Genomic DNA, 15,716 nt, shown 5'->3' on the forward strand with positions numbered 1-15,716 from the left:
TGTTGAATATTTGCACCCTTTATGTGGAAACAAGGAACTGCAGACACTGGTTTACACAGGGGGACAAATGGTGCTGGAGTATCTCAGCAGTTCAGGCAGCATCGCTGGAGAACATGGATCAGTGACATTTCTGGTCATGGCTCTTCTTCAGACTGAACGTTTGCTGTGTTTGTTTCAAAGCAGACTTTGGTGGTTGCCTTGGATCTGATGACTGGGAATTCACCCCTGAAACGAGTCACCACCAACACCGGTGGGAAACCAGTTGTTTATGTTCGTACGAACAAGTGCCTGAACCCTGCTGACAAAGATGGTGGTTACTGGAGGGATTCACGGAGCTTATACTAGACACCCAGGGGACTGAATCCACATGTTTATTGGACAAGATTCTCATCAGCCCACAGGGACCTATTATGGTATTTCTGAGAAGATAATTAATGTAGAAACCAGGTCAGTGAGTTGAAGTCTGCAGCTGCCGTGTGATTCAGTTAAGAATCTAGAAGTAAAAGAAAAACGCAGAGTGGAATCTGAAACTATTGTTAATAATATTGAGATATTGACAGAACTTTCGGACAGTGGTTTGTTCAAAGAGCTGCACGAACTATGTTCTAAATGTTAGTTAATCGTTGTGCTTCACCTCGCATTAAATTTATCGCATGTTTTCGAAATGACAGCCATATGATCTTGCCTTCTAAAACGGCCATCTGTTTACTAAGGTAAACTTGCCGAGGGTCATATCTAGAGAGTTTCATTATCATATGTACCAACAATGGAACAGTGAAATTCTTACCTGAAAGCAGAACAGGACTGTAAATGCAATACACCCAGATAAAACGTAATCATTAACAATAAAAACAATACACTAATTACTTTAGTTTAGATATACAGCGTGGAAGCAGGCCCTTCAGCCCACCAAGTCCATGCTGGCACACAATCATCCGTTCAGCTTAATTTAGTTCAGAGATACAGCATGAAAACAGGCCCTTTAATCCACAGTCCCAGGTGACACTATTTCTATCCTACACACAGAAGCCAATTAACCTACAAACCTGTATGTCTTTGGAGCGTGGGAGGAAACCGGAGTACCCGGAGAAAACCCACGCAGTCACCCGGAGAACATATAAAATCCATACAGACAGCACCCTCAGTCAGGATCGAACCCGGGCCTCTGGTGCTGTGAGGCAGCAACTCTACCGCTGCACCACTGTGCCGTATCCTAGGTATAATAACAGTATACCAGGTGGCCATAATAGTGCACAAACAGAGGCCCATACGCAACCAAAGGCACAGTCTATAGAAATTCATAATTTCATGCTGAGAAGCGCAATGATTTTTCATATTGTGGAGTTGAAATGCCCCAGGATATTTTGTGAGGTACACCAACTAACTGCTTGTGTGAGGATCCAAGTTCAGGCATGTGTATGGATTAAGAGAGCACTTTGCTCGGAGCTTGTTTTATAAGATAAAACTAACAAGAGATTTTTGTTTTGCTGAAGTCACAAATAGCGCCTGATGTTTATGGTGAATTGATCCTCTGAGCATATTTAATTTTTTTTTGTGCTTTGGGAAGGGAACCAAGGGATATCGGTCTGTTACTCTGAAGATCAAAATACCAAGAACGTAGTTGTGTTTAAAAGAAGTTGCCAGCAAAAAAAATAAATCAGCAACTACTGAACCTTAAAAATATTAGGTGGGGAAATAGCATGAAGTAAATCAGAATGGGCAATGTGGGAACAAGGGGCGGTGGAGGTGGAGAGGTAGCATCTTGCACTGGAGTGGGGGGAGGGGGGGAATAATCCTTCCTATCCTCGAGCTATCTATCAGTTTGAAACCAGCAGCCCACGAACGAAGTGAGATCTTTGCCTTAGCAGCATGGACTGCAGAGCGGCACGGTGGGGCAGCGGTAGAGTTGCTGCCGTACAGCGCCAGAGACCCGGGTTCAATCCTGACCGCGGGTGCCGTGTGTATGGAGTTTGTACGCTCTCCCCGTGACCTGCGTGGGTTTTCCCCGGGTGCGCCAGAGTTCCCACACTCCAAAGATGTACAGGTGTGCAGGTTAATGGGTTCGCTGTACATGTAAATTGTCCCTAGTGTGCGTAGGATAGACGGGGATCGCTGATCGGTGCGAACTTAGTGGGTCGAAGGTCCTGTTTCCGTGCTGTATCTCTAACCCAAACACCAAACTAATACGGAGGAAGTCGACGTAAAAACCTGCATCTGTGGCGTTGGAGCCATTTGCATGGGGGAGAAAGTTGAATAGATTTGGGGCGGAGTAGAGGGGGTCTGGCACAGGGTGTAGCAGGGGAAGATGCAGAGTAAGACAGGAAGTGAGAGAGGTGGGAGCACGAAGGGTGGATTAGAGCAGAAAGATAGTCTTTGTTAGTTATGTAGAAACCAGGAGCTGCAGATGCTGGTTAGTACACTAAAGGACACAGAGTGCTGGAGTAACTCAGCGGGTCAGGCAGCATTTCCAGAGAATATGGATGGATAGGTAATGTTTCTTTTTCAGACGCTCACGAATGATTTTCAGATCTTCAGATGCTGAAGAAGATCCGAATGTCATTTGTCTCAGAGATGCTGCCTGACCAATTTAGTTACTCCAGCACTTTAGTTAGCGATAAGCTGTTGGATGCGATCTTTTCTCCTGATTATTGTACCTGAGGTCGAGGTGCGGCGCCACACTTTGGATGAGGGAAAGAAACGTTGCTGGCAGTCGGATTAAAGGTGCTGATTGTTAGGCGTAGTTGCCTGTGGCCGTGGATGCAGCTCCTCTGTGCAGTGACAATGGGCACTTGTGATCCCGCCCGGCGTGGGGCTAGGCTGTGGGCAGCTGACCACTAACAATGACCTTGTTTGTTGCAGGATCTGGGATGCTCTGACTGACAACTACATAACAAGCACAGCTGAGGACTGGCGGACAGCACGACTCCAGGAGCTCAACATGAACCTCTCCAACATGGAGGTAAACGCTGAAGCCTCGGATGAGGCAGCATTTACACTACCGGCTATCTCACAGCACAAGGCATTGTTCCAAAACTAATTGGAGCTAAATTTGTACTGTGCTGCAGAATCTCTCTGGGTTTATTTATGCACCACATCCCTCCTAGATGCCCCAATACCACAACGATCCTTGATTTGTAGGTTGATGATCATGATGATGAGACTTCATTGTCACTTGTACCGAGCTAGGTGCAGTGAAATACTTAGTTTTTTGCATGCAAATTACACAAAAGAGTCGCCACAGAGAGTGGCCCCGATAAAGTTACAAAAAGTGCTCACCCGTTCTTGGTCCCCCTTAGTTCACGGTGATGTGGCCCGTTCACTCCGGCTCGGCCTTGAGACATCTTGTCCTCGGTCCAACATGACCTCAGCCTGGAACTGACCTCGGCTTGACCTTGAGGCTCTGACCCATCCTCGGCCTCAGTCCGACCCGACCCGACCTCGGGGCTCCGACCCGACCACCACAAGTTGACCCTTCACTGCACGCTGGCCACAGGCTGCAGGCCGTGGAGCTAGTGGGCCGAGATCTCGTCTGTCATCCCAGTGTGCGGGCGAGTCGGGCCTGTTCGAAGCTGCTCGCTGGGTTAATTGACTCTCTGCAAATTACCCCCAGTGTGCAGGGAGTGAATGTAAAAGTGGGATATGGTGACTCGTGTGAATGGATGATCGATGGTTTGCAAAGACTCGGTGGGCCGAAGGGCTTGTTTCCATGTTATTTTGTAATCAATCAATTGATTTAAATAGTGAAAAACCCCAGAACTAGCTTATTAGTTGAGTGATCAGGTTTATAAAATTTGAAGTAACATCATCTTGCATCAGTATTAGATCCTACTTCTGAGTCAGAAGGATGTTGGTCCAAACTTATCGCAAACCTGAGCTGCACAGTACTGCAGGAATTTCAGAAATGCCTGTTTTATGTGGTGAGTGAAACCAAAGTCCTCTCAAGTGTCCACTGGCCAGTGTTGTGCTTGTTACCAGATACTAGTCCCCAGGCTGAGGAGAGGCCACAGTTCCCACCATCTCCAGCAGGTGATAGCTGCACTCACCATGCCAGCCAGGGTCCAGATCTGAGCCCCACATCCCGGCTCTCAGCGGCTGTACCATTCACTTAAGCCCATCCCACACCAGGCCTCAGGTGCAGCTCTGCATGTGGCCTCTGCGCTTCACTGCCAGCTGTGCAGTGTTGAGATGCCAATATCCTCGCTTCAGAAACACCAGCAGTGTCAGGTTCATAACACAACAGTGCACCGCCTGAGCAGATGTCTCCTTTGAAGCATAGATACTGAGGCCCAGTAGCGGACTGGGTCAAAAAATATTGGTTGCCAGGAGACAAAGGGGGCCCACTTCATCAGGGGCCCACTTGATATAGGGGGCCCACTTCATCAGGGGCCCACTTGATATAGGGGCCCACTTCATCAGGGGCCCACTTGCCATCGGGCAAGCTGACACCCTGGCCAGTCCGCCACTGCCTAGGCCCAACTTGCCCACACAGACCAACATACCCCATCTATACTAGCCCCACCTGACTGCATTTGGCCCATAACCCGCCTAACCTTTCCTATCCATGTACCTGTACAAATGTTTTTTAAACGTACCTGCCTCAACTGAAATAGTACCTGCCTCAACTACCTGAGGTTGAGGGAAGATGCTCAGTACAGTGAATCCTTCTGACTGCCCACAAACAAGAGACTTCCTTCAGTACGAATTGAAATTCAGCTCGGGATTGAGGATAAAGCACTGGACATTTAATCCAAAATATCCCCATGTCACTGGAGACATGGCAGCACAGTGCAGTGATGTCAATCGGAAGTTAATGCACTTTCCGACTGTCACCCAGTAATTGATTCGAAAAGCACAGACAGCTTCAAATTCTAAAGCATGGGGTAGATTTTCATTGTGTTTCAGACTAAAGATATTTCAGACAACACAGCAGGTCTTGCACGGGGCTGCATGGTGCCGTAGCGGTAGTGTTGCTGCCTTACAGCACTCGAGACCCAGGTTCGATCCTGATTACGGGTACTGTCTGTACGGAATTTGTATGTTCTGCCCGTGACCAGCGTGGGTTTTCTCCAGGTGCTCCAGTTTCCTCCCACACTCCAAAAATGTACAGGTTTGTAGGCTAATAGACTTTGGTAAAATTGTAAATTGTCCCTAGTGTGTGTAGGACAGTGTTAGTGTGCGTGGTTCGCAGGTCGGCATGGATTCGGTGGGTCAAAGGTTCTGATTCCACGCTGTATCTCTAAACTAAACTAAACCTGAATGACACAACAAATTCACTATTTGATTTACCAATGAAGTTTCTTTCATATGTAAAGCATTTTACATTTCATTAAATATTTTAATGAAACACTTTCAAATGATCTTTGCTGATGTTGCTCAGTATATATAGTCCAAAATATGCCACATCTTGAAGGTAAATTATAAAATGCAACATTGACATAACCTGGGATTGGCAGATATTTCTACCACCAGTATTATAAGCTGATTGTGTTTAGTTTAAAGATTCAGCATGAAAGCTGGTCCTTTTGCACAACGAGTCCACCCAACCATCAATCGCGCACTCACACTAGTTCTAAGTGATCCCACTTTCTCATTCACTTCTGACACACCGCGGGCAATTTTACAGAGGGCCAATTAACCTACAAACCTGCACATCTTTGGGATGTGGGAGGAAACAGAAGCACCCAGAGGAAACTCATGTCGTCACAGGGAGAACATGCAATCACCACATGGACAGCACTCGAGGTCAGGATCGAACCCAGGTCGATGGCACTGTGAGGCAACAGCTCTACCAGGTGTTAATGAGACTAACATTTACCTGGTTATGCAAGTCCTCTTTATGAAAGGTCCGAGCCTCGACTCCACATCTAAATATGGCTCAAATCTGCACGAGAGGCCATCTAACACAGAGCAGAAACCCATGTATACTCTATACACACACTACTCCGTTTCCCAGTGTTTCTCTGCGATGTGACTCTGGCGACCAGCAGAGGTGGAGATTTATTCTCGACCTGTCACTGCTCTTGGCAGCATTGGAGCCCTTGGGGATTGTGGAGAAGACTGCTCTGTCTGCAAGGTTCGATTTGGGCAGCGGGACACAGATTACAGCTCAGACTTAGCCAACTTTATATTTTATGACTTGGTTTGAATCTACCCACGTGAAGAATTTATGACACGGAAGGTCCGTCCAACAGCCCGAGGGAGGCAGAGCTGGCTATGGAAAGCCAATGCTAGAAATTATCAATTAAATTTTGCAAATAGAGCTTATTTTCTGCAACTCTACCATCAATGCTGTTTAATGCAATACTTCCTTAGAAGGCTTAGGAAGTGTGGCATGTCCCCGACAGTTCTCACCAACTTCTACAGATACGCCATAGAAAGCATTTGGTCGGGATGCATCACAGCATGGTTTGGGAACAGCCCCATCCAAGACCACAAGAAATTGCAGAGAATTGTGGATGCAGCCCAGACCATCACACAAACCAACCTCCCTTCCCAATTCAACTCAATTACACTTCAGGCTGCCACAGCAAGGTCACCAACATGATCAAGGATGAGTTCAACCCCTCTTCTCCCCTCTCCCTTCAGGCAAGAGGTACAGAAGTGTGAAAATGCACACCATCAGATTCAGAGACAGTTTCTTCCCACCTGTTATCAGGCAACTGAACCATTCTACCAACAACTAGAGAGTGGTTCTGAACTACTATCTACCTAATTGGGACCTTTGGGCTATCTGTAAACAGACATTATTGGACTTTATCTTGCACTAAACATTATTCCCCTTATCATGTATCTATACACCGTGCACGGTAAATGGGAATAGTGCAGACGGCCACTTAATGGTCGGCATTGACATGGCGGGTTGAAGTGTTCAATGACTATGATCCCCCCCCCCCCCCCCCCCCCCCCCAGCCCCTGACTTTAGTACACGATTGTAATCATGTTTGTCTTTCAGCAGATTGGATAGCATGCTGCAAAAGCTTTTCACTGTACCTCCGTACATGTGACAATAGACTAAACTAAATCCGGGGGGGGGGGGGGGGGGGTATTATGGAGTAATTCCCAGTGACCAGCACTGGGTCCATAGTCTTCTGTGCCTTGGTGATTCAAGTATTCATACAGATGCTTAAATCCTTGAATGAATGAATATTTTATTGTCACATATCATAGGTCACAGTGAAATTCTTTGCTTGCCTATCCAAGGTATGCAAGTAGTCACCCATAAAGGCTGTTTACAAAGTTACAAAGTACCCCCACGCCGGGTCCCCTATTGTCCATTGTTCTCCCCCCTCCCTCACAGTGGTCCCCCACACAGGGTCCTCCTTTGTTCCTTCCCTCGGCAGCGGCGTCGTCACTTCCACGTGGTCCGTCCTCGTCCGTCAGTCGTGGCGCCAGCATCGACTTCTCCACTACCGCTGCCGAGTCCTCTCCAGACGCCTCCATGGCGCCAAGCCAGGCCCCAGATGCGGGCTCCGCAGAGCTTCGTCGACCCGCGAGGTTCCGGACTCGGCTTCTCAGCAGCCCTCCAGAAGGCACCAAGGAGCCGGCCTCACTTCTGCTGCCGACCACCTTGGCCACCTCAGTCCTTGCTCCCTTTGCCTCACCCATTGGCTTCAGCCTCTAATCAATAGGAGATGGACATCTCACTGATGGCACTCCCATTCCCAACAGGCATTGATAAGACCAGTTGACGTATTTTTTCCCTATATTGTCAGCTCGAAGCCTTCTGGTTCATCTGGAGTTGAGATTGTCTCATGGCCTTACTGATGTGCCTGTTGCTGCCGAAGGAAATATAAATAAGGACAGAGGATGACAGTGAAAGGTTTTGTTAAAACTGGCATTTACCCTGCAGTTAGCTCATGCCCACCAGTAGCTGAAAGTTCCTTATGCAATGAACGGTTTAAACGTGGAGCCAGCACAGAGCGATGGGCCAAATGGCGGGTTCCTGTGCTGTAAATTCCATGTAACGTGTGAGTGAGTTATACACCTAATATGTTGCAAATCCATTCTCCTTCAAGGGGTCTCAATAACCAACCCCAGAAGGAAGGAAGTGAGTGTCTCACTGAACAGGCGGCTTTATATTCTGGCAATCAGCAGCACTTATTGTGTGAAATTGCTTCCTCCTCATCTGCCTCTCGACTGCAATGTGTCTTCTGTGTGTTTTACCACATCCTGAGTTTTCAGCTCTTGAGTTGGCATCTGTACCCAACATGAAATATAATTGGTACATTTTAAGACGGGAATGGATTCAGGTGACCTGCTGAGCTACCCCAGCACATTGTGTCTTTTTTTCCCTTTTTATATTATATACCTGGAGGATGTTGAGTAATAGCTGACGTACGTTGAGGTTTTAGCCAATTGCCTCATTATCATCATTCCATAAGCTTTGAAATAGCTTCTCAAAATATCCTTTAATCTGAAATTTTCAATTTAACAAACCATTGCTGCCAGAAAAATGTCACTGGAAACCTTCAGGCGTGTATGAATGACTCGGGGCGTAATTTTACAGTGTTGCTTTTTACCAATCTGTTCTGTGATACAATTCAACTGAATTGGAGGAGGAATGATGCCTCCCACAGTTAGGAGAACGATTCAGCAATGTCTCAAGGGCCTATCCCACTTGGGCGTTATTTGCGCGTAATGTACCCGACATAATTTACGCGTCTCAACGGACGACGCGCGCGTCGTGTCGCGCACGTTATGCGCGCATGGTGCGCTTTACGCATGCATGGTCCGTGGTGACATAGGCAGTGACGCACGGACGCGCGCGGTGCCCCAGGATTTTGGGATGTTCAAAATCTTCGCACGCCATCTGCGTGACGCGCAAATGACGCCTAAGTGAGACAGGCCCTTCAAGCTACGGAAAAGAAACACCAGTAAAAATGCATCATCATTGTGAATTTGTCAGTGAATGGATAGCTCATTCTTTGTGTAGGAAGGAACTGCAGATGCTGGTTTAATTCGAAGATAGACACAAAATGCCGGAGTAACTCAGCGGGATGGGCAGCAACTCTGGAGAGAAGCAATGGGCGACGTTTCGGGTCGAGACCCTTCTTTAGACTTTGTAGTGTTTAAGAAGGAACTGCAGATGCTGGAAAAATCGAAGGTGGACAAAAATGCTGAAGAAACTCAGCGGGTGAGGCAGCATCTATGGAGCGAAGGAATAGGTGACGTTTCGGGTCGTCACCTATTCCTTCGCTCCATAGATGCTGCCTCACCCGCTGAGTTTCTCCAGCATTTTTGTCTACCTTTAGACTTTGTATTGGTTATTTTTTTTGTTGGTCGTTGCCACTTTAAGTATTGATTTTCTCTCCTTAGGGACTTTTTTGCTTTTGAATTAACTCTCAGGATGTTGGCTTAACAGGCTTTTCCCTGAACTGGGGTTGCCCTGGTCTTGCAGGAAGAGTCAGTGGTAAGCCAGACAGGGCAAGGACAGTCTGCAACCTCCATGTGAGTGAATTGGTAGATGGGTGGACAGAGGGCGCAGATGAACAGGAGACAAAAGGGTGTAAGATAAGGAGAGAAGATAAGTGAAAAGAGAAGCTGGAAGATGGGATATAGGTGGAAGAGATCGGGGGGGGGAGGGAATGAGGGGCAGCATAGTGGGATAAATGGGTGGGATACATGGAAGGAGGGGGGGTGAAAGGAGAGTGTCACCTAAAATTGGAGAATTCAATACAAATACCACTTGCATAATATAAGGTACTATTCCTCCAGTTTGTGTGTGGCCTCTAAATAGTCATAGTCATTCAGCGTGTAAATAAGCCCTTCGGCCCTACTTGCTTGTGCCAACCAACATGTCCCATCTGCCCACCTGTCTAATTGTCTCTTAAATGCTATGATAGTAACTGCCTCATCTACCTCCACCGGCAACTCATTGCATACACCCACCACCATTTGTTACCCCTCAGGTTCCTATTAAATCATTTCCCCCCTCACCTTAAACCCATGCCCTCTGGTTCTTGATTCCCCTTCTCTGCACAAGAGACTCTGTACATTTACCCGACCTGCTCCTCTCATGATTTTATACACCTCCACAAGATCACCACAGCCTCCTGTTCTCCGAGGAATAAAGTCCTGGCCTGCTCAACCTCCTCCTGTAGCTCAGGCCCGGGAGTCCTGGCCACATCCTCCTAAATCTTTCCTGCACCCTGGTTCTTGGTTTCCTGGTCCTCCAATATATTCCAAATGGAATTGAAACTGGACCTTTTCCAGCTTGTTCACTTGCTGCAACCAGTCAAGTCACTTTTATTTTTATAGTACATTTAAAAAACAACTCTCGTTGACCAAAGTGCTTTACGTTGGTAGAGGTACTAACGTTATACAACAGTGGTTCATAGATTAAGTACATACATAAATACACACATATAGCCCTCCCTCAGAGGACGTCAAGAAAGGGTTGAAAGATGAGTTTTAAGTCTCGACTTAAAGGAGTCGATGGAGGGGGCAGTTCTGATGGGAAGAGGGATGCTGTTCCACGGTCTAGGAGCTGCAACCGCAAAGGCTCGGTCGCCCCTGAGCTTATGCCTAGTCCTCTGAGGGATGGTCAGTAACCCCAAGTTGGCCGATCTGAGGGACCTGGAGGTGGTGTGGGTAAGCAGACTTTTGATGTAGGTGGGGGCAAGCCCGTGAAGGGCTTTGTAAACATAAAGAAGGATCTTGAAATTTATTCAGAACCGCACAGGGAGCCAGTGGAGAGAGGCCAGGATCGGGGTGATGTGGTCCCTTTTTCGGGTGCCCGTCAGGAGTCTCGCTGCGGCGTTTTGGACCAGTTGCAGGCCAGTTGCAGCAGTCAATGGACTTGCTACTCCAACCTGCAATTCAATTGTCCAAAATCAAAATCAAATTAGTACGGCACAGCATTAGAGTTGCTGCCTTACAGCATCAGAGACTCGGGACCCGGGTTTGATCCTGACCACAGGTGCTGTCTGTATGGAGTTTGTACGTTCTCCCCGTGACCTGCGTGGGTTTTCTCCGACATCTTCGGTTTCCTCCCACACTTAATTTGGGAAGGGTTCCGACCCAAAACGTCACCTATCCATGTCCTCCAGAGATCCTGCCTGATCCGCTGAGTTACTCCAGCACTTTGCGTCTTTATGTGAGAACAGGCATTATTTGCCTGCCGTGCAGATCTCTCCATTATGCCGGCATTTGGAGACTGCACTTACATCATTGCGTATTGCCAGGAATACAGACGATTCTCCTTGGCTTATGTTTGAACATGCAAACTGTGAGCACTGTTCTTTGACACCTTCATCCAAGTGCCTTTGTCCTACTGGGCTCATTCTCCCACCACATTCACAAGGATCCAATAACTCATCACCACATCCCCCTGTAGCTGGAAGAACACTGCCTCCACTGTGCAACTTCCCTTTAAGATCTGCTCACCGCCATCACACTTGCTGTGCGTCAAGCTCACAGTTGTGAAAAATCACAACACTTCCACAGAGAACAGTGCTCTGAAGAGAAGGAACGGGTGACGTTTCGGGAGGAGACCCGAAGAAGGGACTCGCACCATAACGTCACCCATTCCTTCTCTCCAGAGATGTTGCCTGGCCCGCTGAGTTACTCCAGCTTTTTGTGTCTATCTTCGGTTTAAACCAGCATCTGCAGTTCTTTCCTACGCAGTGCTCTGACACAGGCAATGGCAGTTTAACACACGGTTACACAGAGAGACACAAAGTGCCAGAGTAAGTCAGGCAGCATCACTGGTGAACGTGGACCGTGTTCCGGAGATGCAGCCTGACCCACTGAGTTCCTCAACCACTTTGCGTCCTTTTTGGTGAACCAGCATCGGTGAGCTGAAAACCATTTTGGAAAACTCCTCCCTGCTCAGTTATTTTTCCTGAATAGTTTGTCTGAACGATAAAAAACAGTTAGAAATTATGTTAGGATTAGATGAAATAAGTTCCAAGCTGTGAATATCAGCAACAATTATCATGGTCGAGCCACATCAAAAACGCATATCAATGCCTCTACTTCCTCAGTAGGATTAGAAAATCCGGCTTAGCTCCATTGAATCTTACCAGCTCTTTAAGATGTACAGTAGAGAGCATCCTAACCAGATGCTTAACAGCTTTTAATGGGAACTGTACACAAATTGGAGGGAGTTGTGAACGCGTCCCAGTCCATCACACAAACCAATCTCTCCCCCACCCCCTCCATGTTGACTCCACCTATACTGTGCGTTACTTTGGGAAAGCAACCAATATATTTAAGAACCACTCCTCAGTCATTCTCTCTTCCCCCCTCTCCCATCAGTCAGAAGATAGAAAAGCTTGAAAGCACGTTCCACCAGATTGAAAAGCTGCTTTTTCACTGTTGTTCTCAGACTCTCATATGAATTCCTGATCTTCCAATCTATCTCGTTGGAGCTCTTGCACTTTTCTTTCAATCTGCACTTTCTCCGTGGCTGCAGTGTTAGATTCTGCATTCTGTTGGTTTCCTTTGCACGAGATGATGTATTCATGTCTGGTATAAAACCAAACCGATAATGTGGAGTCAGAAAACATTTAACTGGTATATCAACACTCGTACAAACCTATTGGTAAGATGACCCATTTCTATGATATCGAATCCTGATTTGTGTCTACTACTGGAGACCCACGGGAAGATTCAATATTGGAAAGGCAGAATCATTTATTTTTAGATTTATTTTGAATTGCTGCAAATTAGATCAGATCATCGCTTCCCGAATGACGGCAGCCGGGTGGTATTTGAAAGGTCCCATTGTCCTGCAAGGAAATGCAAATCATGGGGCAAAAGGCACGGCTGTGTGGCCCCTGCACTTGGTACGAGAGCAAGGCCAATTAGCATTGGATATAATTAGCATTGAGTTAGCACAAGGCTTGCCAGACTATCCCCATCACAAGATTCCACCAGACTGCAACTCAGAAAACGCAGAGACATTCTGGGCAAGAAAGGAGTGACAGAGGAGCTGGATTTTGAGATCCCAGCGTTAAGGCAAGTCTGAAAATTGCAGATTTTATTTTAAGTTGTAAGCGATGTGTCGAGTATAGGGCGACACGGTGGCGCAGTGGTACCGTTGCTGCCTCACAGCGCCAGAGACCCGGGTTCAACCCTGACTATGGGTGTTGTCTGTGTCTGTACGTTCTCCCCGTGACCTGCATGGGTTTTCTCCGGGATCTCCGGTTTCCTCCCACACTTCAAAGATGTAGAGGTTTGTAGGTTAATTGGCTTGGTAAAATTGTAAATTGTCCCTCGTGTGTGTGTGTGTAGGATTGCGTCAGTGTGCGGGGAACGCTGGTCGGCGCGGACTCGGTGGGTCGAAGGGCCTGTTTCTGCGCTGTATCTCTAAAACAAAATCTAAAAACTGATCTTAGAGCAGGGCCATTATTTCTGTTCATCTGGGAGGATGCTCCTTAAAGTTCTGCCTCAGCCTCGGTGACAGGTGTAACACAACCTGCCGATCCGATGCTGTACCACCACATTTAGACTGTTGATTTTAGCGCCTCTGAAGCTAACAATCTGTAGCTGTGCAGAATCTGCGACTTGCGTGTCTTAGATCACCTGGCACTCAGCAGGGTGGTGCGTTTTGTTGCATTTTACATTATCTATCTTCACTTATCTCATCTTTCACGCTGCAATGGCTCCAGAGCAGACGCATCTCCGACACACACACACACAAATCCCTGAGCAGGGTGAAGAGTATTGTATTAAAGTATTAAGGTATTGCTTTAAACCGCATGGCTGGTAGAATTTTAGAAAATAACCTTTATTTGCAACAAAATTTACAATTACTGTCGTTCACTTTCCAAAGCCAGCTCAGCCTCTCCTGGTGAGGCCAGGGTGTCGGAAAGACCTTCAGTGTCATAACTCCCTCACGTGGATAGATTCAAAACAAGTCATAAAATATAAACACAAAATGCTGGAGTAAATCAGCGGGACAGGCAGCATCTCTGGAGAGAAGGAATGGGTCACGTTTTGTGTCGAGACCCTTCTTCAGGCTCGACACAAAATGTCACCCATTCCTTCTCTGGCTCAAAATCAGTATTCCATTCATCCTCACCGGTTAAAATAAATGGGGCACGCATGAGTGTTCAATTCGTTCTTGCCGTGACCCATAGATAGATAGGTAGCTGACTAGATAGCCTCTTTAATTTTAATTGTGTTTATTTTAATATACGCCAGATTGAAATTTTAAAAATATCAATAATAGTTATGGAAACGGGCTCTCCAGCCAAACCCGGCCACGTCAAGCAAGACGGCTATCAAATCTAGCCCCATTCTAGTTTAGTTTAGAGATACAGCAAGGAAACAGGCCCTTTGACCCACTGAGCCCGCGACGACCAGCGATCACCCCTACACTAGTTCTACCCAACGCACCAGGGGCAATTTAAAGAAGTCAATTAACCTACAAAAAACCTGCACGCTTTTGGAATGTGGGAGGAAACCAGAGCACTTGTGACGGGGAGACGGTACAAATTTCATGCAGACAGCACACCACAGTCAGGATCGAACCCAGGGCCTCTGGCGCTGTGAGGCAGCAACTCTACTGATGCAACACTATTACCTGCATTTGGCCCATATCCTTCTAAACCTTTTCTATCCATGGACTTGTTCAAATGTTTTTATAAAGATGAATTGTATTCTCCTCTGCAGCTTCCTTTGGCATTTTGTTCCATCCACCCACCACCATCTGACTGAACAACTTTCCACTTAGATCTCTTTTATATCTCTCCCTCTCCCTCTCCCTCCCCCTCACCCTCCCCCTCCCTCTCTCCCTCTCTCCCTCTATCCCCCCCCCTCTCTCGTCCTCCCTCCCCCTCTCCCCCTCCCCCTCCTCTAATTTTAGACTCAATACATCTTGTGATTTGACACACATGGATCAAGCCTTGCTGATCCAATCATCACAATATTGTGAAAACACTTTAATAAACCACCGTTGATGAATTAAGGCGTACTTATATAACATTTCCCATAACTTTGCAATATCCCTGTCTGCCTTGTAGTCAATTAAGTACATTTACGGTTTATTGTAGGCAAGGCTGAAGACAATTTGTACAAAGAAAGTTTGCACCAGCAGTGATGTGATATTGACCATGTCGTTTTTGTTTAAGTGCTTTGATTAGGTAGACATGTCACCAGGGAGAATGCATCTGCTTTTCTGACAAATCTTTCCATTGCATATGTAAACGGCACATGGCAGGTATGACTGGAAAACCAAGCTGCATTGCTGAGGTCAATTAGTTCAATTGTTGAGAATTACGAATGGAGTTAACCATTCTCAGAAGAGATAGGAGCAGAATTAGGCCATTTGGCCCCTCAAGCCAAGCCAGTCAATCATGGCTGATCTACTTCTCCCTCCTAACCCCATTCTCCCGCCTACTCCCTCTAACCCCTGACACCCGTACTAATCAAGAATCTATCGCTGCTTTAAAAATAGAGTTGCTGCCTCAGCGCCAGAGACCCGGGTTTGATCCTGACCACGGGTGCTGTCTGTACGGAGTTTGTATGTTCTCGCCATGATCTTTGTGGGTTTTCTCCAGGTGCTCCGGTTTCCTCCCACACACCAAAGATGTACAGGTCTGTAGGTGAATTGGCTTGGTAAAATTGTCAATTGTCCTTAGTGTGTGTAGGATAGTTTGTGGGGATCGCTGGTTGGCATGGACTCGGTGGGCCGATGGGCCTGTTTCTGTGCTGTATCTCTGATCTAAACTAAACTGGGGCTTGCTTAATCGAAGGGAACTCAGGAACTG

The 15,716-nt window shown here is 47.0% G+C and overlaps 1 protein-coding gene across 1 annotated transcript in view; it reads left to right on the top strand.

Moving 5' to 3' along the window:
* fez1 (fasciculation and elongation protein zeta 1) overlaps positions 1–15,716 on the top strand; it is a 57,524-nt gene that overhangs the window by 13,852 nt on the left and 27,956 nt on the right. Inside the window, exon 2 of the mRNA XM_033049510.1 lies at positions 2,860–2,959. Coding sequence (XP_032905401.1) covers positions 2,860–2,959 — 100 coding nt within the window. The remainder of the gene's footprint in view (positions 1–2,859; positions 2,960–15,716) is intronic.

The sequence above is a fragment of the Amblyraja radiata genome, chromosome 33 (genome assembly GCF_010909765.2).
Source record: "Amblyraja radiata isolate CabotCenter1 chromosome 33, sAmbRad1.1.pri, whole genome shotgun sequence".
NCBI classification, from domain to species: Eukaryota; Metazoa; Chordata; class Chondrichthyes; order Rajiformes; family Rajidae; genus Amblyraja; species Amblyraja radiata.